Source organism: Pempheris klunzingeri, chromosome 8, assembly GCF_042242105.1.
Source record: "Pempheris klunzingeri isolate RE-2024b chromosome 8, fPemKlu1.hap1, whole genome shotgun sequence".
NCBI lineage: Eukaryota > Metazoa > Chordata > Actinopteri > Acropomatiformes > Pempheridae > Pempheris > Pempheris klunzingeri.
The window spans coordinates 101,177-125,755 of record NC_092019.1 but is presented as its reverse complement, the minus strand read 5'-3'; the positions used below and the strand labels follow the sequence as shown (position 1 = coordinate 125,755).

The following is a 24,579-nucleotide window of genomic DNA, read 5'->3' as shown; positions in this document are numbered from 1 at the left end:
TAGATCGTGGAGCTGCTTCACTTTGAAGAGACACAACGAGTTGAAGCGTTTTGTTTAAGTGGAGCTGCCTGAAGCTGCGATGGTTCATAGATCATCTCTGTTCCTACAGTGAGTTAAAGAGGCCTGGAGCATCGTACACAGACACTCAGGACCTGGACAGTAAAGGTTGGTGGTCTTTGGTCTGGACTCTAATGGTTCATGAGGAATGGGCAGGGATGTGGGGGAGTCTCTGTCATGATCCGGTTTAAATCATTAGTCTTGAACAACATTAACCCCAGAACCAGTGGCTAAAAACTTACAGTGGCTCTGTAAAGTAAAAACAAGCTGAACTGAACCCTGGTTTATCAGAAGCCTTGTGGGTGCAGCCCCCCATGGACACCAGGACATGGGTTTAAATAGGTCACAGGCTGATGACCTGATGTAGCAGCTTCACAGTAAATCACCACCCTGAAGTTCTCTGCAGCTACCCATCATGCCTTGCTGCAACGCCTCCTGCCATCAATCCCCGTTGGACTCGATGACCTTCTCAGCCAGGATCTCCTGGAAGGTGGACAGCTGCTTCATCTGCTCCGTCTGCATCGAGTGTCTCCTCATCAGCTTCTTCTTTGTCTTGAAGTCAGGGCCCCGTTTGGGCGACGCTGGTGCCACAGGGACCAGGATCTTGTGCCCGGAGTGGATGGGGGAGGTGGGTTTGCCATTGGCCCGGATGTCGGGGATGGGTCTCTGGGGGTTGATGTTGAGCGGAGGCAAGAAGCCAGGCCTGGTGTGGGAGATGTGGTCCAGCAGGAGGGTCCCGGAGCCCCGGCGCTCCAAGAGCCCTGGGGGACGCCGGCGCATGGTCATGGGAGACACCGAGTTGGGGATGTTCTCCAGAGACTCCCTGGAGGAGCTGGTGACCAAGGAGAGGGGGGAGGCATTGTACCTTCTCCGCTCCACAGACACCCGACCGGAGTCTGGAGATCCAGGGATGGACTCTGGGCAGAGGTGGGTGTCTGACTCATAGTGCTCCATCCGGGTCAGTTTGGGGTGGGCCAGGGCCCGGGCCACCAACGCCCCCGGTCCCCCAGCATTCTCCTGGGACTCGGGGGCCGTGTTCCTGCGGTACAGGATCTGGTGCTGCTGGATTTTGTCGGCCCAGGAGGAACCGGAGAGGGCCGCGCAGTCCTCTGAGCAGGACCGGTCGATGAGTTTGGGTGAACAGGGGTCGTGGGTCTCAATGCTGTGTCGTCGTGACAACAGAGGTCTCATCGGTTCTGTGACGGACAGGCCGTTGATCTCTGTGATCATCCTGCTCAGTTCGCACCCACCCTCCTCTTCCAGGCCTCCGTCAACCCTCTCCTGAGGCACTCCGGCCAGCACCGAGGGTGCCACCAGGCCCCAGGGCTCCGAATTTAGCCTCTTCAGCAGCTTGCGTGGTGGCGGCCTCTTCTCACCTGGAAATCGGGCTGATGGTAACGGTAAAGCTGAGGTGAGCGCAAAGCTGAAGATCCCCTCCCCGTCTTTGCTCTTGTCTCCGGCCGGTGAGGAGGTTCCAATCTCCACCTCGGAGGGAGACATGCAGGCCGGAGACAGTTTGTCCACGATTCCCGGCGAGGGCGGAGAGTTGAGGTACTGCTTGGTCTTCTTGGTGCCTGATGGAGACGTGTCGGTGGTGATGATGATCACCTCCTTGCCTTTGGCCTTGCAGGCGTCCAGCAGCACCTGCAACGTGTCGCGGTCGCCCTTGTTGATGGCGTGGACGAGGGCGGAGGAGCCGGAGTAGTCTTTGAGGCTCGGATCGGCTCCATTCTCCAGCAGCAGTGAGACCACGTCCTTCCCCGCCAGCTCGGCGCAGGCATGCATCAGCGCTGTCCTCCCGCTCTTGTCCGGGATGTTTGGATCGGCGCCTTTCTCCAGCAAGTACCTCACCATCCTCTGCCGGGTCTGCGGATCGTCATAGCTCGCTAAGCAGGCGGCGGAGATGGGCGTCTCGCCGCGCTCGTTGCCCTCGTTGATGTAGGCGCCGCCCTCCAGCAGCAGGCGGGTCAGCCTCAGCTTCCCCTGGAAGACGGCTTTGAGGAGGGCGTTCCCCTCTGTCTGCAGGGGGCCTCCATCTCCCATGATCCCTCGCTGTGCCTCAGACCTCCGGCACACTGAAAGCTGGCTCAAAGCTGACTGCCCATCCTCCACGAGAAGTCACATGACCTGCTGCAGAGAGAGAGAGAGAGAGTGTGTGAGAGAGAGAGAGAGAGTATGTGAGAGAGAGAGAGAGTGTGAGAGAGAGAGTGTGTGTGTGAGAGAGAGTGTGTGTGAGAGAGAGAGAGAGTATGAGAAAGAGAGTGTGTGTGTGTGAGAGAGAGAGAGTATGTGAGAGAGAGAGTGTGTGTGAGAGAGAGTGTGTGTGTGAGAGAGAGAGTGTGTGTGAGAGAGAGAGTGTGTGTGAGAGAGAGTGTGAGAAAGAGAGTGTGTGTGTGTGTGAGAGAGAGTGTGTGTGAGAGAGAGAGAGAGAGAGTGAGAAAGAGAGAGTGTGAGAAAGAGAGTGTGTGAGAGAGAGAGAGTGTGAGAAAGAGAGTGTGAGAAAGAGAGAGAGTGTGTGAGAGAGAGAGAGTGTGAGAAAGAGAGTGTGTGTGTGTGTGTGTGAGAGAGAGAGAGTGAGAAATAGAGAGTGTGTGTGAGAGAGTGTGAGAAAGAGAGAGTGTGAGAGAGAGAGAGTATGTGAGAGAGAGAGTGTGAGAAAGAGAGAGTGTGTGTGAGAAAGAGAGTGTGAGAAAGAGAGAGAGAGTGTGTGAGAGAGAGAGAGTGTGAGAAAGAGAGAGTGTGTGTGAGAGAGAGTGTGTGTGTGTGTGAGAGAGAGAGAGTGAGAGAGAGAGTGTGAGAAAGAGAGAGAGAGTGTGTGTGTGTGAGAGAGAGAATGTGTGTGAGAGAGAGAGAGAGTGTGTGAGAGAGAGAGAATGTGTGTGAGAGAGAGAGAGTGTGAGAAAGAGAGTGTGTGAGAAAGAGAGTGTGAGAAAGAGAGAGAGAGAGTGTGAGAAAGAGAGAGTGTGAGAAAGAGAGAGAGAGAGTGTGTGTGTGTGAGAGAGAGAATGTGTGTGAGAGAGAGAGAGAGTGTGTGAGAGAGAGAGAATGTGTGTGAGAGAGAGAGAGTGTGAGAAAGAGAGTGTGAGAAAGAGAGAGAGAGAGTGTGAGAAAGAGAGAGTGTGAGAAAGAGAGAGAGAGAGTGTGAGAAAGAGAGTGTGAGAAAGAGAGAGAGTGTGAGAAAGAGAGAGAGAGTGTGAGAAAGAGAGTGTGTGTGAGAGAGTGTGTGTGAGAAAGAGAGAGAGAGTGTGTGAGAAAGAGAGAGTGTGTGTGAGAGAGAGTGTGAGAAAGAGAGAGAGAGAGTGTGAGAAAGAGAGTGAGAGAGTGTGAGAGAGAGTGTGAGAAAGAGTGTGTGAGAGAGAGAGAGTGTGTGTGAGAGAGAGAGTGTGTGTGAGAGAGAGAGAATGTGTGTGAGAGAGTGTGTGTGAGAAAGAGAGTGTGTGAGAAAGAGAGAGTGTGTGTGAGAGAGAGTGTGAGAAAGAGAGAGAGAGTGTGAGAGTGTGAGAAGAGAGTGTGTGAGAGAGAGAGTGTGGGGAGAGAGTGTGTGTGAGAGAGAGTGTGTGTGTGTGGGAGAGTGTGTGTGAGAGAGAGAGTGTGAGAGAGAGAGTGTGAGAAAGAGAGAGAGTGAGAAGAGAGTGTGTGTGTGAGAGTGAGAGTGTGAGAGAGAGAGAGAGTGTGAGAGAGAGATGAGTGTGTGTGTGTGGTTTGGGGAGAGTGTTGTTTGTGTTGAGAGGAGGAGAGTGTGTGTGAGAGAGTGTGTGTGAGAGGTGTGTGAGAGTGAGAGAGAGTGTGGGGTTGTGTGTGAGAGAGGGTGGTGAGAGAGAGGAGAGAGTGTGAGAGAGAGAGAGAGTGTGTGTGAGAGAGAGAGTGAGAAAGAGTGTGTGTGTTGAGAGAGAGAGTAGTGTGTGAGAGAGAGAGTGTGAGAGAGAGAGAGAGTGAGAAGAGTGTGTGTGTGAGAGAGAGGTGTGTGTGAGAGAGAGAGTGTGTGTGAGAGAGAGAGTGTGAGGAGAGGAGTGTGTGGTGTTTGTGGGTGAGAGAGTGTGAGAGAGAGAGAGTTGTGTGTGTGAGGAGAGAGAGAGTGTGAGAAGGAGTGTGTGAGAAGTGAGTGTGTGAGAAGTGAGTGTGAGAAGGTGAGTGTGTGAGGAGAGGAGTGTGTGAGAGAGAGTGTTGTGTGTGAGAGAGAGAGTGTGTGTGTGTGAGAGAGAGAGTGTGAGAGAGAGAGTGTGTGTGTGAGAGAGTGAGTGTGTGAGAGTGTGTGTGTGTGAGAGAGAGAGTGTGAGAGAGAGAGTGTGTGTGTGAGAGAGAGAGTGTGGAGAGAGTGTGTGTGAGAGAGAGAGTGTGTGAGAAGTGAGGTGTGTGTGAGGAGTGTGAGTGAGGGTGTGAGAGTGAGAGTGTGAGAGGAGAGTGTTGTGAGAAGTGGTGTGTGGAAGTGGTGTGAGAAGTGGTGTGTGAGAGAGGAGTGTGGAGAGAGAGTGTGTGTGTGAGAGAGAGTGTGGTGTGTGTGAGAGAGAGAGTGTGAGAGATGAGAGTGTGTGTGTGAGAGAGAGAGTGTGAGAGAGTGAGAGTGTTGTGGGAGCGAGTGTGAGAGAGAGAGTGTGAGAAAGTGAGAGTGTGAGAAGAGAGTGTGTGAGAAGTGAGTGTGTGGAAGTGAGTGTGGAAGTGGGTGTGTGAGGAGGTTGTGAGAGAGAGAGTGTGTGTGTGAGAGAGAGAGTGTGATGTGTGAGAGTGAGAGAGTGTGAGAGAGAGAGAGTGTGTGTGTGATGAGAGAGTTTGGAGTGTGATGAGAGTGTGTGTTGTGTGAGAGAGAGAGTGTGAGAGAGAGAGTGTGTGTGAGAGAGAGGAGAGTGAGAGAGAGATGAGTGTGAGAGAGAAGAGAGTGAGAAAGTGAGAGTGATAGTGAGAAGAGAGAGAGAGAGAGAGAAGAGAGTGAGAGAGTGAGAGAGAAGAGAGTAGTGTGTGAGAACTCTCTCACCCACCTCTCTCTCCCCTCCCTCCCTCCCTCCACTCTCTCACACACACACACTCTCTCTCTCCTCCCTCCCTCCCTCCCACTCTCTCACCCCCCCTCTCTCTCCCCTCCCTCTCTTTCTCCTCCTCCACTCTCCCCCCCTCCTCCCTCCTCCCCCTCAGGTGTGTCAGGTGGACTGTTGGACCCTGCAGCAGGTGGCTCAGGTGGAACATGTACTTGTACTGCAGCTGTAGTACTGAGTACTTTAACACTGATCAATAACCAGTAATCACCTGAGGCCACGTGACTGTCAGCTGTCACTCAGTGGAGGAGAAGCTCACCGTGATGACGATGATGATGAAGATGATGATGAAGAAGCTGTCTGGCTGTGGAGGAATGCAGAGACCCGGATATTTACCGGGTTCTTACGTCAGTCCGCCGCTCTGACGCAGTGGTTTCTATATTTACACTCCAGCTGCCAAGTTAAACGCAGCCTCTCTCACACACCACACACACACACACACACACCACACACACACACACACACACACACACACACACTGGATCAGATACATGGCGTGTTTTTGCTGCTTCATCATCATCATCAAACCGTCACATCTGGTGACTCCACGGTGTTTTAAATCACACACACACACACACACACACACCGTCGGAAGCTGCTTCGGCAGCTGATGAAGATGAAGGCGGATGAAGATGAAGGCGAGATGAAGATGGAGGATGGATGAAGGAATCGGAGCTTTTCTCTCCTCACCGCCGAGCCGAAGAAGCAGCATCATCATCTTCATCACCTCACCGTCCGTTACTGTCCGTTACCGACTGTTTCCTGACTGACTGACTGACGGAGCTGCTGCACCGACACTCCTCCTCTTCCTCCTCCTCTTCCTCCTCTGAGCTGTCAGAGCCGCTCACAGCAGAGCCGCGGCCGTACACCCCCCCCCCCCCCCGTTTGATTAAACCCCCCCAGGTGTGGTTAGGGTCTGCTGCTCAGACAGGAAGCCCTGAATAACACACACATGTTCTAACACACACACACAGACACACATGTTCTAACAAACACATGTTCTAACACACACACGTTCTAACACACACATGTTCTAACAAACACATGTTCTAACACACACACACATGTTCTAACAAACACATGTTCTAACACACACACGTTCTAACACACATGTTCTAACAAACACATGTTCTAACACACACACGTTCTAACACACACACACATGTTCTAACACACACATGTTCTAACACACACATGTTCTAACACACAGACATGTTCTAACACACACACACATGTTCTAACACACGTGTTCTAACAAACACATGTTATAACACACATGTTCTAACACACACATGTTCTAACAAACACATGTTCTAACACACACATGTTCTAACACACACACATGTTCTAACACACACATGTTCTAACAAACACCTGTTCTAACAAACACATGTTCTAACAAACACATGTTCTAACACACACATGTTCTAACACACACACACATGTTCTAACACACACATATTCTAACACACATGTTCTAACAAACACATGTTCTAACACACATGTTCTAACACACACATGTTCTAACACAAACACATGTTCTAACACACACATGTTCTAACACACACATGTTCTAACAAACACATGTTCTAACACACACACACGTTCTAACACACACACACATGTTCTAACACACACACACACACATGTTCTAACACACACACACATGTTCTAACAAACACATGTTCTAACACACACACACATGTTCTAACACACGCATGTTCTAACACACACATGTTCTAACACACACACATGTTCTAACAAACACATGTTCTAACACACACACATGTTCTAACAAACACATGTTCTAACACACGTGTTCTAACAAACACATGACATGTTCTAACACACATGTTCTAACACACACATGTTCTAACAAACACGTTCTAACACACACATGTTCTAACAAACACATGTTCTAACACACACATGTTCTAACACACACACATGTTCTAACACACACATGTTCTAACAAACACATGTTCTAACAAACACTTGTTCTAACACACACATGTTCTAACACAAACACATGTTCTAACACACACATATTCTAACACACATGTTCTAACAAACACATGTTCTAACACACACATGTTCTAACACACATGTTCTAACACACACATGTTCTAACACAAACACATGTTCTAACACACACATGTTCTAACACACACATGTTCTAACAAACACATGTTCTAACACACAAAAATGTTCTAACACACACATGTTCTAACACATGTTATAACACACACATACACATGTTCTAACACACACACATGTTCTAACAAACACATGTTCTAACACAAAAAAATGTTCTAACACACACATGTTCTAACACACACACATGTTCTAACACACACACACGTTCTAACACGTTCTAACACACACATGTTCTAACACACACACACATGTTCCAACACACACGTTCTAACACACACATGTTCTAACACATGTTCTAACACACACATGTTCCAACAAACACATGTTCTAACACACACACGTTCTAACACACACACACACACACACGTTCTAACACACATACACATGTTCTAACACACACATGTTCTAACATACACACATGTTCTAACACACACACATGTTCTAACACACATGTTCTAACATACACACATGTTCTAACACACACACACACACGTTCTAACACACATGTTCTAACACACACACATGTACTAACACATGTTCTGTCAATCAATCAATCAATCAATCAATCAGTCCATCTTTATCTATACAGCACCAGTTCATAACAAACATTATCTCAGACTGTTTCCATGAAGAGCAGCTCAGAACAAACTCTTTAATTCAGAGACCCAATAAGTCCTTAAAGACTCTCCAGCTGGTCCAGAACGCTGCTGCTTCTGTTCTGACCAGAACTAAGAGAAGAGACCATCTTTCTCCTGTACTGGCTTCTCTTCACTGGCTTCCAGTCAAATCTAGAACAGAGTTTAAAATCCTTCTCCTCACCTCCAAAGCTCTTAATGTTCAGGCTCCATCATATCTTAAAGAGCTCATAGTACCGTACTACCCCACTAGAGCACTGTGCTCCCAGACTGCAGGCCTACTGGTGGTTCCTAAAGTCCTCTAAAGTAGTGATGGAGCCAGAGCTTTCAGCTATCAGGCTCCTCTCCTGTGGAACCTCCTTCCAGTCTGGGTTCAGGGGGCAGACACCCTCTCTACATTTCAGAGTAGACTAAAAACCTTCCTTAGTGATGAAGCCTATAGTTCAGGGCTGGATCAGGTCTTGGACCAGCCCCTAGTTATGCTGCTATAGGCTCAGACTGCCGGGGGACTCCCATGATGCACTGGGCTCCTCTCTCCTCCTCTTCCTCTCCATCCTGATGCTTCATGTCTCTTTAATGTCTGTTACTAACTGGCTATCTTCCCCGGAGTTTTCCCGTTAAAGGGGAGTTCTTCCCGTTAAAGGGGAGCTCTCCCGTTAAAGGGGAGCCCTCCCGTTAAAGGGGAGTTCCACCCGTTAAAGAGGAGTCCTCCCGTTAAAGGGGAGTTCCCCCCGTTAAAGGGGAGTTCCTCCCGTTAAAGAGGAGTCCTCCCGTTAAAGGGGAGTTCCACCCGTTAAAGAGGAGTCCTCCCGTTAAAGGGGAGTTCCCCCCGTTAAAGGGGAGTCCCCCCCGTTAAAGGGGAGTTCTTCCTCCACTGGGTCCTAATCTAATCTCTGAGCTGCTCTGTGGGGATTCTTGAATCCTTCCTGTTGAATTCCTGAATCTTTGGTCTCTGAATGAAAGAGTTTGTTCTGAGCTGCTCTTTATGGAAACAGTCTGAGAACAGTTATGACCCTTCTAACCCTGGAGCTGGAGAGAGAAACACTGATTGATTGATTGATAGTACTGATACTGCAGTACTAACACTGTAGTACTGACACTGCAGTACTAACACTGTAGTACTGACACTGCAGTACTAACACTGCAGCAGTGGAGCAGTGGGGGCTGCTCTCTGCAGGTGGAGCTGGATTTGATGAGAGTTAACGATTCCTCAGTGCTGAGAAATCCAGGCTGATACTGATCCATCATCAATACCATCAGGGAGGCGTCTGATTGGCCCCAGATTGATTCTGCAACAGGACAATGAGCCCAAACACACAGCCAGTGTGATCGGGAACCATCTTCAGCTGGAGGAGAACAAGGAGTCCTGGAAGTGATGGAACCCCCCCCACACACACAAACACACAGAGCCCTGACCGCCCCACCATCAGTCTGTCTGGGACCACACACACACACACACACACACACACACGCACACACACACACACACACACACTCACACACAGGCTGTTGCTATTATGGAAACACAGTTTCCATGGCAACTGATGGGCTGAATTCCTGTAGAAGCGTTCCCACGGCGACACACAGCTCTTTGCCTCTCACACACACACATTTTGCTGATACAGCAGAAAGTGTTTGACAGCCTAACACTGTAGTACTAATACTGTGGTACTAACACTGTGGTACTAACACTGTGGTACTATCACTGTGGTACTAAGACTGTGGTACTATCACTGTGGTACTAACACTGTGGTACTAGTACTGTAGTACTAGTGTTAGTACTACAGTACTAGTACTGCCCTACCAGTAACATAAAGGGATGTTTTAACAGTAAAAATCTGATGTGAACTTTGACCGTCGACTGATGAGTCACTGACCTCGGCTCTGTTTACTGGCTCCTTTTTGGCCAATCAGACGAGAGCACGCACTCACTGTCTGACTGCCTGCTGTCCTTCCTCCTCGTCTTCCTCGTCTGTCTCTGCAGCAGGACGATGCACACCAAAGGAGACTCCTGGTAAGACCCCCTGAATTATTTAATGCTAAGCCAACAACAGAAAGAATCAATCAATCAATCAATCTTTATTTAAATGAATCAAGCCGTCCATTCATAATTGAATGGAACCTGTTTCACCGATAAGACTCCAGTGTTCTAGCATACGAACAGACGTTCCTGTAAACTGTCTGTTAATAAACAGATCAATAATGTCTCACAGGGGGAAACGCAACTGAGTACATTTACTCAACTACTGCGCTCAAGCACACATTTAAGGTACTTGTACTTCACTGTAGTCAGTGAGGCAGGTGGAGACAGGTGGAGGACAGACAGGTGTTCTGTAGGTGTTCTGCAGGTGTTCTGTAGGTGTTCTGCGGGTGTTCTACGGGTGTTCTACAGGTGTTCTGTAGGTGTTCTGCAGGTGTTCTGCAGGTGTTCTACAGGTGTTCTACAGGTGTTCTGTAGGTGTTCTGCAGGTGTTCTGCAGGTGTTCTACAGGTGTTCTGTACGTGTTCTGCAGGTGTTCTGTAGGTGTTCTGTAGGTGTTCTGCAGGTGTTCTACAGGTGTTCTACAGGTGTTCTGCAGGTGTTCTACAGGTGTTCTGTAGGTGTTCTGTAGGTGTTCTGCAGGTGTTCTACAGGTGTTCTGTAGGTGTTCTGCAGGTGTTCTACAGGTGTTCTGCAGGTGTTCTACAGGTGTTCTGTAGGTGCCGGACAGATCACCTGTCACCTTTCTGTCCTTCCGTCTGTTGAACTGTGAAGTTTTGGACTTTGAAGCTCAGCTGATCTTTAACAGCTTGTTCAGTTAAATCTGCTGACGGAGACTTTCTCCAGTTTTCCTCTAAAGTCTGTGGGCCTGTCAATCATCAATCAGTCACACCTGATCAACAACACCTAATCAGTGTGTTACCTCGGTGCACCCCCCCCTCCTCCCCCAGCTGCTGCTCCTTTGACGACTACAAACTGACCACTGAGTGGCTGCTGAACCACACCAGCCACCGTCCCAAGGTGGCGGTGATCTGTGGCTCAGGACTCGGCCTGCTGGCTGATGGAGCCGCCAACAAGCAGACCATCAGGTACCAGGATATCCCCAACTTCCCCGTCAGCACAGGTGAGTCGGCACAGGTGAGTCGGCACTGCCCACTGCAGGCTAAGGGGGTGGAGCCTCTGCTGCTGGAGATCAGCTCTAAAGATGGTCCATTGTCTCTCTCTCTCTGATGTCATGTCTCTCTCTCTCTGATGTCATGTCTCTCTCTCTGATGTCATGTCTTTCTCTGATGTCATGTCTCTCTCTCTCTGATGTCATGTCTCTCTCTCTGATGTCATGTCTCTCTCTGATGTCATGTCTCTCTCTCTCTGGTGTCATGTCTCTCTCTGATGTCATGTCTCTCTCTCTCTGATGTCATGTCTCTCTCTCTGATGTCATGTCTCTCTCTGATGTCATGTCTCTCTCTCTCTGATGTCATGTCTCTCTGATGTAATGTCTCTCTCTCTGATGTCATGTCTCTCTCTCTCTGATGTCATGTCTCTCTCTCTGATGTCATGTCTCTCTCTGATGTAATGTCTCTCTCTCTCTGATGTCATGTCTCTCTCTCTCTGATGTCATGTCTCTCTCTGATGTCATGTCTCTCACTCTCTGATGTCATGTCTCTCTCTCTCTGATGTCATGTCTCTCTCTGATGTAATGTCTCTCTCTGATGTCATGTCTCTCTCTCTCTGATGTAATGTCTCTCTCTCTGATGTCATGTCTCTCTCTGATGTCATGTCTCTCTCTGATGTCATGTCTCTCTCTCTCTGATGTCATGTCTCTCTCTCTGATGTCATGTCTCTCTCTGATGTCATGTTTCTCTCTCTCTGATGTCATGTCTCTCTCTGATGTAATGTCTCTCTCTCTGATGTCATGTCTCTCTCTCTCTGATGTAATGTCTCTCTCTCTGATGTCATGTCTCTCTCTGATGTAATGTCTCTCTCTCTCTGATGTCATGTCTCTCTCTGATGTAATGTCTCTCTCTCTGATGTCATGTCTCTCTCTCTCTGATGTCATGTCTCTCTCTCTAATGTAATATCTCTCTCTCTGATGTCATGTCTCTCTCTCTAATGTAATGTCTCTCTCTGATGTCATGTCTCTCTCTCTCTGATGTCATGTCTCTCTCTCTCTGATGTCATGTCTCTCTCTCTCAGTCGAGGGTCATGAGGGCTGTCTGGTGTTTGGGTCGATAGAGGACACTTCCTGTGTCTTCATGCAGGGACACTTCCACCTGTACGAAGGTTACTCCCTCTGCCAGGTGAGTCCTGCTTGTGTGTTTTTGATCCTGATCACCTGTTATTGATCCTGAATACCTGTTGTCGATCCTACAACTGCAGCCAAGTCTCCAGACTCAACTGTGAGACCTCAGATAAGCCATTTTGTCTGTCTGTCTGTCGGTCTCTACCTGTCTCAGGTGACGTTCCCGGTGAGGATCTTTAAGCTGATGGGGGTGGAGTGCGTCTTGGTGACAAACGCCTCTGGTGGAATCTGTCCAGACTTTAAAGTCGGCGACATCATGATCATCAAAGACCACATCAACCTGCCAGGATTCGCTGGACAGCACCCGCTGTGTGGACCCAATGATGAGCGGTGAGATGGGATGACAGACAGACAGGGAGAGAGAGAGAGAGAGACATGATTCTATATAAGCCCTGAGATCAAATCAGCTACATGTGTTATGAACCCCCCCGTAGGTTTGGTATCCGGTTTCCATGCATGTCAGATGCCTACAGTAAGGACCTGCGGCGCCTGGCGCTGGATGTCGGCGCCGAGCTCGGCTGTGGCGACTTTATTAGAGAGGGCGTCTACTGCATGGTCAGCGGACCCAACTTTGAAACCATCGCAGAGGCCAGAATGCTGCTGATCCTGGGCTGTGACTCCGTGGGTAAGACAGGCAGAGAGACAGGCAGAGAGAGAGACAGGCAGAGAGGGAGAGATAGGTCTAGAGAGAGAGAGAGAGAGGCAGAGACAGAGAGAGACAGGCAGAGAGAGAGAGAGACAGGCAGAGAGGGAGAGATAGGTAGAGACAGAAAGAGAGAGAGAGGCAGAGACAGAGAGAGACAGACAGAGAGAGAGAGACAGGCAGAGAGAGAGAGACAGGCAGAGAGGCAGAGACAGAGAGAGACAGACAGAGAGAGAGACAGGCAGAGACAGAGAGATAGAGACAGGCAGAGACAGAGAGACAGGCAGAGAGGGAGAGAGACAGGCAGAGACAGAGAGAGACAGACAGAGAGAGAGAGACAGGCAGAGAGAGAGAGACGGGCAGAGAGAGAGAGAGACAGACAGAGAGAGAGAGACAGGCAGAGAGGCAGAGACAGAGAGAGACAGACAGAGAGAGAGACAGGCAGAGACAGAGAGATAGAGACAGGCAGAGACAGAGAGACAGGCAGAGAGGGAGAGAGACAGGCAGAGACAGAGAGAGACAGACAGAGAGAGAGAGATAGGCAGAGAGAGAGAGAGAGAGAGAGACAGGCAGACCAAAGAACAAACTCTGATCCACACAGTTTGGATCAGAGATGGAGGCTCCTGCTCCGTTACCGTGGTTACAGGTTAATTCAATTCAATTCAATTCAATTCATTTTATTTGTATAGCCCAATATCACAACAGAGTGTCTCACAGTGCTTTACAAAGTTCACTGAAATAAACAAGTGTAAGCGAACAAACAATCTAATAAAGAGTCCAGCAGTCGATGAGGCCAATGGATCAGTCCGGTGGATCAGTCCGAGGCATCACCTGCCCTTTATGACCCTCCTTCTTCGGGAAGGAAAAACTCAAAAAACCCAGTGGGAAAAGAGAAACCTCCGGGAGCACCACAGTGAAGGAGAGATCCAGCTCCCAAGGACGGACAGGCTGTAGCCTTGGACAGACGCACATCCATTGGCTGGTGGAGAACCACATCAGCGGGACCAGGACCAGGATCCATAGGAACCAGGGAACCACACCAGCAGAACCAGGACCAGGATCCACAGGAACCAGAGAACCACATCAGCGGGACCGGGACCAGGACCCACAGGAACCAGAGAACCACATCAGCAGGGCCAGGACCAGGATCCACAGGATCCACAGGAACCTTACTGTACTGTTAGTTGTTGTTGGTGATGAGCACGCTCTAAACTAGACATAGTGGACCAATCAGATGGCTCAGCTGGAGCTAGTTTAAGTAGTTTAATGAGTCATTAGCTTGAAGAACACCCGGCAGTCTGTCTCAGCAGGAAGCAGAACATCGTTAAACAGATATTAACGACATATATAGATATCAACGGACGTGTCCTGGTGTGTTTAATACCAGCAGAGGCCTGATCTCACCTGTGGGCACAAGGCTCCAGGTAGAGTGGGTGGTGTTAAATGTGGTTGATCACATGACTACAGAGTTGGATGTTTCCTGTATTATTTATTTCATTGATGCAATATTTTTTTCTTTATAATTCGTGATGAGGTCAGTAAACACACTCTCTCCTCCTCCTCAGGTATGAGCACAGTTCCTGAGGTGACGGTGGCAAAGCACTGCGGACTCAGAGTTCTGGGTCTGTCACTCATCACCAACATGGTCAGTCATTACAATGATAACATGTCCAACATGTTCAGCATAGCTGTGTGACGGCTGTGTAACGGCTGTGTGACGGCTGAGTGACGGCTGAGTGACGGCTGTGTGACGGCAGAGTGACGGCTGTGTGACGGCTGAGTGACGGCTGAGTGACGGCTGTGTGACGGCTGTGTGACGGCTGAGTGACGGCTGTGTGACGGCTGTGTGACGGCTGAGTGACGGCTGTGTGACGGCTGTGTGACGGCTGAGTGACGGCTGAGTGACGGCTGTGTGACGGCTGAGTGACGGCTGTGTGACGGCTGAGTGACGGCTGTGTGACGGCTGAGTGACGGCTGTGTGACGGCTGAGTGACGGCTGAGTGACGGCTGTGTGACGGCTGAGTGACGGCTGAGTGACGGCTGAGTGACGGCTGTGTGGTGGCAGAGTGGCGGCTGAGTGACGGCTGTGACATACATGTGCTGTACTGCAGGTGTCTCTGGACTACAGTCGGGAGGAGAAGGTGAACCATGAGGAGGTTCTTCAGATCAGTAAAATGAGGGCGGAAGTTCTGCAGAAACTTGTCACCATGTTGATCAGTCGCTGTCAGCAGCAGAGCATCAACACCCACTGACAGAATCCCCTCCCTCTGATGCGGGACTGTGAATGTTATCACAGTCAGTCATTCTGTCAGTAAACTGCAGTCTGTAGCTCTGTAACCTCTCAGTACATAAAATGACTGAAGGCTGAATGTGAGTTCAAACTGAGTCATTAAACACGAGGAAACACTTGTTTGGCTGATTTTTATTTCTAATTTCCACTGAGCACAACAGAAATAACAGTTAATGACACCCTATTCTGTGTTTACATTGAAACATGTGATCCACAAGCACAGAAGGTCCCTGAACATGTGCGGCGTTGGTCTTCCAGTGGAAACGGTGATGATTGGACACTTTTTGATAGTGAACAGTAGGACATGAATTAGCGACTCATAAACATGAGCTCATCATGTAGAGATGACTTTAAACTGACCACCACTTACCCTGAAGATGAACCCCGATGAGCTTCCCAAAGTTCTATCACGCTCATCATGCAGTCGCAGCATTGAAAAAAGTTTGGCGCACTTTTTCAACATGAACACTCAAACTCAAACAAACACACGTTTAGAGCGCTCTTCAACCTGTTGCTGTTTTCTGATTCAAACAAAGACGGAAAACTGACCATCAGTCTGAGCCGGGTCAGACTGCTCTGAACCATGTGTGTTGTGTTTCAGGACGGTGGGGGGTTCGTGGCTAAGGCCAAACTGGGGCCTCCGCAGACTAAACATGGAAAAACTGTTCTCCATAACAAGTCACCAGATAAATTCATTCACAAATGAGTTGATGCCGTGAGCAACGTTCATCTCCGTACAGAACGTTTGGACAAGAAGCTGATGAAGAGCACAAAACATATTCTGGTTTGTTGTTTACAGAATTCCATATTTGTTCCTTCTGTTTGTGTCTTCAGTATTAATCTACAATGGAGAAAATATGAATAAAGAAAAAGGTTTGACTGGTTCTGATTATCAGCTTAATTAACTTGTTCATGATTATCCTAAAATGCTGCGAGTGCGATCTGTAACTGACTGCCCCCCCCGTCAGGTGTTAGTTCATGTGAAGCTGTGGCTGCCGTCGTATCAACATGTGACTTTAACGTGTAAAAATCTAAAAACATAAGGTGAAACCTTTTATTATCAAACTGTCTCAAACATGTTCACACTGAGCACGTGCAGGCAGTCACATGACTGCCCCACCAGCAACACGCTAACATGCTAACAGTGTGTCCTGCTAGTGGAGCTGTTGATCATTAATTGATCAATTAGTTGATCAATCATCAGTAAAATATCTAATCTTTCAGCAGACGCCATGTTGTCAACAGGTGGGCGGATCCTTGGCACACTGATCTGATTGGCCGCTGTGGTCCAATGAGGAGTGTAGCAGCCTCTCTATGATCCTTTGGTGCTTCTGATCATCGCCTCCATCATCTTCCACTGATCAGGAGTGACCTGAGACACCAACACAAGTTATCAATAAGTAATCACTGATCGCTGATTTATTTGTGTCAGATGTCTCAGAAACACAACTGCCTGGACTCACCTTTCGCAGCTCATTAAACTCTCCGGCCATCGACACGTACTCCCCTCCATCGAACCGGATCACCTGAAACCACAGGAACACCTCCGTTAACCTGATCCAGATCCAGTCTGAACCCTGATCCCCATCTGGAAAGTCCTGACTGAGCAGCAACTTTCTGCTGCTAAACTCAGACTAAACTGAAGTTATTCTGCTCTAAACACCTTTTCTACCAACAGAACTGCTCTGGGCAGCATCACTGTGGCCTCCAGCTCCACTGGGAGGAATCTGGAGTCTTATTGATCAGGATTTGTCCTTTAACTCCACATTAAACAGATTTCTACAACTGCCTTTTTCCATCTACTAATGTTGTTAAAATCAGGTCCATCCTGTCTGGAGATGATGCAGAAACACTAGTCCACACATTAGTCACTTCCAGGTTGGATTATTTCTGTTCCTTATTATCAGGCTGTCCCAATAAGTCCTTAAAGACTCTCCAGCTGGTCCAGAACGCTGCTGCTCCTGTTCTGACCAGAACTAAGAGAAGAGACCATCTTTCTCCTGTACTGGCTTCTCTTCATTGGCTTCCAGTCAAATCCAGAATAGAGTTTAAAATCCTTCTCCTCACCTCCAAAGCTCTTAATGTTCAGGCTCCATCATCTCTTAAAGAGCTCATAGTACCGTACTACCCCACTAGAGCACTGTGCTCCCAGACTGCAGGTCTACTGGTGGTTCCTAAAGTCCTCTAAAGTAGTGATGGAGCCAGAGCTTTCAGCTATCAGGCTCCTCTCCTCTGGCTTCATGAATCACGGCCACTTGTCATGTTTTTCAACATTACCATATTGCCAATGCTAATTATGCTAACACTCCTATTGTTAGTGCTATAGTCCCTGTTAGCATGTTGGTTGCTGTTTGTGTTGTCTCTCTCTCTCTGTCTCTCTGTCTCTCTGTCTCTCTCTCTGTCCAACCTCCACCCAACACAGACCCTGACAGAAAGCCGCCCACATTGAGCCTGGGTCTGTTCCAGGTTTCTTCCTGTTAAAGGGGAGTTCTTCCTCCACTGTGTCCTAATCTAATCTAATCTCTGAGCTGCTCTGTGGGGATTCTTGAATCCTTCATGTTGAATTCCTGAATCTTTGGTCTCTGAATGAAAGAGTTTGTTCTGAGCTGCTCATAAAGAGCAGATACATAAAGTAAAGCGTCTTGAGATAACGCTGTTATGAACTGGCCCTCTACAAATAAAGATTGATTGATGATTGATTGATTGATTGGAGTGAACTCACAGCTCCAGACATCCAGGTGGCGTAGTCACTGCTAATGTACGCTGCCAGGTTTGCAATCTCTTCTGGTTGTCCGAGTCGACCTGTTGGGATCCGACCAATCATCTTCTTCTCAAAAACTCCGGCTGGGTCCAGACGGCTGAACGCTCCCTAAACACAACAGGTAAACACCGTCAGGTAAAAACAACAGGGAAACACTGTCAGGTAAACACCGTCAGGTAAACACAACAGGTAAACACCGTCAAGTAAACACAACAGGTAAACACAACAAGTAAACACCGTCAGGTCAACACCGTCAGGTAAACACAACAAGTAAACACCATCAGGTAAACACAACAGGTAAACACTGTCAGGTCAACACAACAGGTAAACACTGTCAGGTCAACACAACAGGTAAACACCGTCAAGTAAACACAACAGGTAAACACCGTCAAGTAAACACAACAGGTAAACACCGTCAGGTCAACACAACAGGTAAACACCATCAAGTAAACACAACAGGTCAACACAACAGGTAAACACCGTCAAGTAAACACAACAGGTAAACACCGTCAGGTAAACACAACAGGTAAACACAACAAGTAAACACTGTTGTGCTTCACTATACAGTGAATAGCGCATAGTGAAACCGCATGTTTCTTTGTCTGTAAAACTATTGGGCTCCTTTCCCCAATGCCCCCAGTTTCACAGATAGGTGTGAAATCACCCCCGCGCCCAGCTCCACAGTCGCCATTGGCCGGAGGGGACACATGATTTTACGACCTCAGGCCAACAAAACCAGTTCACCCCCACTGAACTTTCTCTTTTCTGCTCCCTCTTTCCTGACGTCTGTCCTGCAGAGGAGAGAAGCTCAACTCAGCTAAGCTCTGCCTCAGTGTGGTCTGTCCAGAGCAGCCACCTCCTTCATGGTAGCGACACAAGGTCCTGCCTGAAGTAAGCAGATCAGCGCCAGCAGGCACGACCCAGAGTCTGCCGGCTGATAACCAGAACCGACAACAGGAGCACACCAGCAAGTTAGCACAGAGCTGCTAACTAACAGGAACAAAGGAGCGACCGGATTCCTCCAGCCTGCAACCACACAGCAACGGACAAGAACCACACCTTTCCTCCAGCAACAAGCTGAGAAAGCAGCACCCTCAAGGACACTTCTTCTACCCCTTTAAGGACTGGTAACAAACTCTAACTGGGCATCATTAGCATAGCATTACTGCATACATGGTTTACCCCTGTTAATGTATTGACTTGCTTTAATGTTCATTGAGTTTGATTATTGTGATGTGTTGTAGTTACTGTGCAGCCATTAAGTTTAGTTGATGTTAGTTTGTTCACACAGACACAAAGTCTACTAACCATCCTTTCTTAACCTGCACCTTTATCTCTCTCACACACACACAGTCTGCAACAGGCCACTGAGGGACAAAGCTAAGCTAACAGCACTTAGCTTCCTTTGTCTCCTTTGCCCCACACCCCAGGGGGTCTGGCCATCACCATTTGGTCTCTCTCCCCCACCGTTGTGGGAACCTTCTCACATTCCTCAGCCTTATCACACACACACACTCTTACACTCTTATTATGTGTTAGTTTAGTCATAGAGACTTAGTTAGATTGTTTGATTGATTTTGTTTCTGTAACAGCAGATGTCTTTAATACCTACTCTGCTTCAGCTGTACTTACAACCAAAGTACAAGTCCTTCACCTTAATGAATAACAAATGATGTCCCTGAATTTTGCTCTGTTTTAATAAATGTTTTAATACCTGCTGTCTCCTTTAATGTTGTACAAGGGTGAACACTGCCAACCTCTACACTGTCAAGAACTCCAAAATCCTTCAGCTAGCTATCAATGTGGTAATTTTGGTAGTAATTATTAAATTAATTATAAAACATAATTCCAAATTGATAGTTTAGTACTTTTATGAGACTAAATCAATTAGAACGGCTGTCTTTTCCTCGTTTTTCGAGGTGGTGCCCCAATCGAGGTGGACTTTATTCAAAGTTCATTTATTTTAATAATTATTAATTATCTTTGATAATTATTAATTATTTCTGATAGCCAAATTGAACATTACCACTTGTCAAAGCACAACAACACCGTCAGGTAAACACAACAAGTAAACACCGTCAGGTAAAAACAACAGGTAAACATCGTCAGGTAAACACAACAGTTAAACACCGTCAGGTAAACACTGTCAGGTAAACACAACAGGTAAACACTGTCAGGTCAACACAACAGGTAAACACCGTCAAGTAAACACAACAGGTCAACACAACAGGTAAACACCGTCAAGTAAACACAACAGGTCAACACAACAGGTAAACACCGTCAAGTAAACACAACAGGTCAACACAACAGGTAAACACCGTCAAGTAAACACAACAGGTCAACACAACAGGTAAACACCGTCAAGTAAACACAACAGGTAAACACCGTCAGGTCAATACCGTCAAACAATCAGTGACGGTCAGGTGGGCGGTACCTTGGTCCTGATGGGTCCCGGCTGGATGATGTTGAACCTGTGGCCATAGCGTCCCCACTCTGCAGCCAGAGACCTGACATCCCACAACAACAACAACAACAACAACAACGTTACCATGGCGACAGCGGCCGGTTTGACCTGAGGTCAGCATCTCATGCTCGCACTGCCTATATCTGAGAGGTCAAAGATCAGACTGACTTGTAGAGCGCCTCCACTCCGGCCTTCGCCGACGCGCTTGGGACCACAAAACCAGAACCGGACTCGGCGTAGATGGTGGTGATGGCCAGGAAGGACGCACCTGGACAACAACGAGAACCACTAAGAAGGATAAGAACCTTCCTGGTTCTTATCCTTCTTGGTGTGAGCAAGAGGCCGATTCTGGATCGGTCTGGTTCTGCATCAGTCTAACCTCTGGTTCTGGAACAGTCTGGTTCTAGATCGGTCTGGTTCTAGATCATTCTGATTCTGGATTAAACTGATTATGGATCGGTCTGGTTCTGGATAGGTCTGGTTCTGGATCGGTCTAACCTCTGATTCTGGACCAGTCAGATTCTGGCCCGGTCTGGTTCTGGATCAGTCTAACCTCTCTGGTTCTGGATCAGCCTCTTGCCGAGCTCCAGGGTGATGAAAGCCGTCCCATTGAGGACGATGTCGGTGATCGTCCTCCAGGCATTTGGCGACAGACGTTCTGACGGACAGACAAAGTTTCCTGCTGCGTTGTTGATGATCACCTGCACCAATCAGGAAACAGGAGCCCTGTGATGTCATCACTGAACAGATAAACCTTCAGATTACAGTTGCTCTCTGATTGGCTGGGCTGTGTCTATTAACGATGATGGACCAGACGAGTCGTTCACCATCCCGTCACCTGATCACATGACTGAGACAGCGTACAGCTTTACTGTCTTAGCTAGGACCGTTTTCACTTGTAAACCAGCATAACAAGGACGTTCCTACATCGTGAGGACCTTTTGACGTTTAGTATGAATGCATTTCGTCACTGGGGGTCCTCACAGAGATAGGAAGACGTGTGAGAACAGGACGCAGAATAAAGTGGGTATTTACAGAACATGTACAATAAATAGGGATAGGAATTATTGAATCATCACACACGTTATCATCACGTGTTGTGATGTGGGAGGAGCCACAGGCAGGTGACAGGTGGCGTTCTGTGGTACATCTTGGGGGAATGAGTCTGCCGCTGGACAAGCTCTGGAGTGGGAGGGGGGCTTGGCATATCCAGATTAAGTTTAGAACTAGGCTAAGATTAGAACTAGGCTGAGGTTAGAACTAGGCTAAGATTAGAACTAGGCTAAGGTTAAGGAATGCATGACATTTGAGTGGCCTCACAAATATAGAAAGACAAGTGAGTGTGTGTGAGTGTGTGTGAGAGTGTGAGTGTGTGTATGAGAGTGTGAGTGTGTGTGAGAGTGTGAGTGTGTGTGTGAGAGTGTGAGTGTGTGTGTGTGAGTGTTTGTGTGTGTGTGAGAGTGTGTGTGTGTTACATCAGGAAGTCCTGTCAGAGTTTCCATCTGGTCGACACACTGAGAGACGGCCTGAGGGTCTCTGACATCACACTGGACCGCATGAACCTGAGGAGGAGGAGGGACACCTGGGTCACACACACACACACACAAAAAAACACACACACACACTCACAAAAACACACACACACACACACACACACTCTCTCTCTCACACACTCTCTCTCTCTCTCTCTCACACACACACACACACACACACACACACACACACACACACACACACACACACACACACACACACACAGGTCTTGGTTCTGGTCTTGGTTTGTCACCTTGGTTCCAGTCTGGCTGCTGATCTCTTCAGCTGTTTTCTGGAGGACATCCAACTTCCTGCAACAGACACGAGGGGGGGGGGTTTTAATGTCATGTGACCTCTGACCTGCTGCTTTAGATGGGGGGGTAGTGTCACGTGACCTCTGACCTGCTGGCGATGACACACTGGGCTCCCAGCTGGGACAGGGTGGTGGTCATGGCTCGGCCCAGCCCCGTCCCCCCTCCCGTGATGAACGCCACCCTGCCATTGAAGCTTCCTGTCGGCAGCATGACGCCGCCGACCGGCGGGAAAAACCCCACCTGAGGAGGAGGGGGGGGGGCGGCCTGCTGAGGAAGAGCTGCCGAGCTGTGGATCCACGACTGAAAGAGGACAGAGGACTCTGTGAGCACCTGGACTCAGGTGGGGGGGGGGCTGCAATTGTAAACCAGTTTCCCTCCAGTAAAAACCAGTTCATCAGAATCAGAATCAGAATCCATCTAATAATCCTAAGGGGGAAATTGCTTTTTGTTACACAGCTCCAAAAGAAAAAGAATAAACGTCAAACACAAAAAGTTTTTAAACCAGTGTTTCTCCAGTTAAACCAGTTTGGGTGTTGTGGCTCCACCTGCTGGTCAGCTGTCTGAACTGCAGCAGTTTCACCAAACTCCATTGAACTTTTGTCAGATTTTACATCCAGTTTCTGAGTTTTAAGACAAAAACACCTCCAGGAAGCTGATTCTACCTGTGTGTGTGTGTGTGTGTGTGTGTGTGTGTGTGTGTGTGTGTGTGTGTGTGTGTGTGTGTGTGTGTGTGTGTGTGTGTGTGTCCTCGTGCACTCTAGGCTGCAGAGCGCGTGCACCTGCTGCTTCGTGGGGGCACGTGGAAGTGGGTGAAAGGTGAGACTTCAGTAAGGAGCCATTTATTCAGCGGATCAGACGCCTTCAGTCCTCGTGCTGCCGGAACAGGCAGACACCGACGGTCGGTATTGATCGTTTGAGAACTATTGGAGATTAGCTGGTGTTGTTGGTTGTTTACGTTGCCGCTCCTCTGTGACGTCACAGCGTTTGACGAACGTTAAGTTGTTTCACGTTTTTAATTAAAGTCGTTAAAGTTTCTCACCCTGAGGACCGAAGTCCTCACGGAGCTCCAGAGTCCAGACTTCATCCCAAACACTGTTGCCGCCATCTTGTTTAGCACCCGATGACCTCTGACCCGGATCATACCAACACGGGAGGGGGAGCCAGGTCTGCTTAATATGTTTTATGTTAGAATATGAAAGAACAGGTGATAATTAGTGACAAGTGTCTGTGAGACACAAGTCACTTCTTTTTCTACTGTACCTACTTCTAGGCTCTACATTACTGATCAATATCTCTATATAGGCCCTACGTTATTGATCAATATCTCTATAGCCTATAGGCTCTACGTTACTGATCAATATCTCTATATAGGCTCTACGTTACTGATCAATATCTCTATATAGGGGACTGAGACCCTCACTGGGTCCTGGACTTCATGACCAACAGGCCGCAGACCGCCAGGATCCACAACACCGTCTCCTCTCCCATCACCCTCAGCACTGCCCCCCCCAGGGCTGTGTGCTGAGCCCCCCCCTGTTGGAGCACCTGGGGGCTGGTGCAGAGAAAACAACCTCTGCATCAACGAGAAGAAAACCAAGGAGATGGTGGTGGACTTGAATCCTTAAATCCTTGAATCCCTGAATCCTTAAATCCTTGAATCCTTAAATCCTTGAATCCTTAAATCCCTGAATCCTTGAATCCTTAAATCCCTGAATCCTTAAATCCTTGAATCCCTGAATCCTTAAATCCCTGAATCCTTGAATCCCTGAATCCTTAAATCCTTGAATCCCTGAATCCTTAAATCCCTGAATCCTTGAATCCTTGAATCCCTGAATCCTTAAATCCTTGAATCCCTGAATCCTTAAATCCCTGAATCCTTAAATCCTTAAATCCCTGAATCCTTGAATCCCTGAATCCTTAAATCCTTGAATCCCTGAATCCTTAAATCCCTGAATCCTTAAATCCTTAAATCCCTGAATCCTTGAATCCCTGAATCCTTAAATCCTTGAATCCTTAAATCCCTGAATCCTTAAATCCTTGAATCCCTGAATCCTTAAATCCTTGAATCCCTGACTCCCTGACTCCCTGATCTACATACATACAGATTAATGCTTAGTTCTGTAGAAACCGTTTTCATTCTTCCCTTCAAACTCTTCTTCACACTAAACTCAGACTGTTTCTAAGTCGATGTGGTTGAAAGCTCAGGAAGTCTGAATAAAACAGTGAATAAGATTTACTGTGAAAATCAAGTTTAAACAGGAAGCTTCAAAATAAAAGTTTAGTTTTAGAGAAGAAATGATGTTTGACAGACCGAAATGTTCAGTCATCTGATAGATCATTAATATCAATAATATTAAACATGATTATAAGAAGCAAACATTAGATTTACCCCCCCCCCCGTCCCTCTCCTGTGGTTCA

The 24,579-nt window shown here is 48.0% G+C and overlaps 3 protein-coding genes across 3 annotated transcripts; 1 reads left to right on the top strand and 2 right to left on the bottom strand.

Annotated features, from left to right (window-relative positions):
* Positions 1-446: 446 nt before the first annotated feature.
* On the bottom strand, positions 447-5,704 carry LOC139205634 (ankyrin repeat domain-containing protein 34A). Its single transcript, XM_070835908.1, has 2 exons — positions 5,671-5,704; positions 447-2,184 (listed from the first exon to the last, which is right to left on the bottom strand). The coding sequence occupies exon 2, from the start codon at positions 2,098-2,100 to the stop codon at positions 499-501; it is 1,602 nt and encodes a 533-aa protein (XP_070692009.1). The 5' UTR covers positions 2,101-2,184; positions 5,671-5,704; the 3' UTR covers positions 447-498.
* A 4,136-nt stretch (positions 5,705-9,840) lies between these two features.
* On the top strand, positions 9,841-15,207 carry pnp4b (purine nucleoside phosphorylase 4b). Its single transcript, XM_070835338.1, has 7 exons — positions 9,841-9,890; positions 10,808-10,980; positions 12,051-12,154; positions 12,311-12,486; positions 12,591-12,781; positions 14,365-14,444; positions 14,911-15,207. The coding sequence occupies exons 1-7, from the start codon at positions 9,868-9,870 to the stop codon at positions 15,049-15,051; spliced, it is 888 nt and encodes a 295-aa protein (XP_070691439.1). The 5' UTR covers positions 9,841-9,867; the 3' UTR covers positions 15,052-15,207.
* On the bottom strand, positions 15,206-23,270 carry decr1 (2,4-dienoyl CoA reductase 1, mitochondrial). The gene is made up of 10 exons (XM_070835337.1): positions 23,201-23,270; positions 22,250-22,461; positions 22,101-22,158; positions 21,790-21,876; positions 20,868-21,015; positions 20,483-20,582; positions 20,285-20,357; positions 17,812-17,958; positions 16,553-16,615; positions 15,206-16,461 (listed from the first exon to the last, which is right to left on the bottom strand). Exons 1-10 carry the CDS (start codon positions 23,264-23,266, stop codon positions 16,402-16,404), a joined length of 1,014 nt encoding a protein of 337 aa, XP_070691438.1. The 5' UTR covers positions 23,267-23,270; the 3' UTR covers positions 15,206-16,401.
* Positions 23,271-24,579: the final 1,309 nt, after the last annotated feature.

Coding starts and splice junctions, on each gene's coding strand:
- decr1 (XM_070835337.1), bottom strand. CDS start 23,266: ATGGCGGCAACAGTGTTTGGGATGAAGTCTGGACTCTGGAGCTCCGTG. Junction 22,462..23,200: donor TGAGGACTTCGGTCCTCAGG/GTGAGAAACTTT, acceptor GTCCTCTTTCAG/TCGTGGATCCACAGCTCGGC. Junction 20,358..20,482: donor GGAGTGGAGGCGCTCTACAA/GTCAGTCTGATC, acceptor GTGGGATGTCAG/GTCTCTGGCTGCAGAGTGGG.
- LOC139205634 (XM_070835908.1), bottom strand. CDS start 2,100: ATGGGAGATGGAGGCCCCCTGCAGACAGAGGGGAACGCCCTCCTCAAA.
- pnp4b (XM_070835338.1), top strand. CDS start 9,868: ATGCACACCAAAGGAGACTCCTG. Junction 12,782..14,364: donor CCTGGGCTGTGACTCCGTGG/GTAAGACAGGCA, acceptor CCTCCTCCTCAG/GTATGAGCACAGTTCCTGAG. Junction 14,445..14,910: donor TGTCACTCATCACCAACATG/GTCAGTCATTAC, acceptor GCTGTACTGCAG/GTGTCTCTGGACTACAGTCG.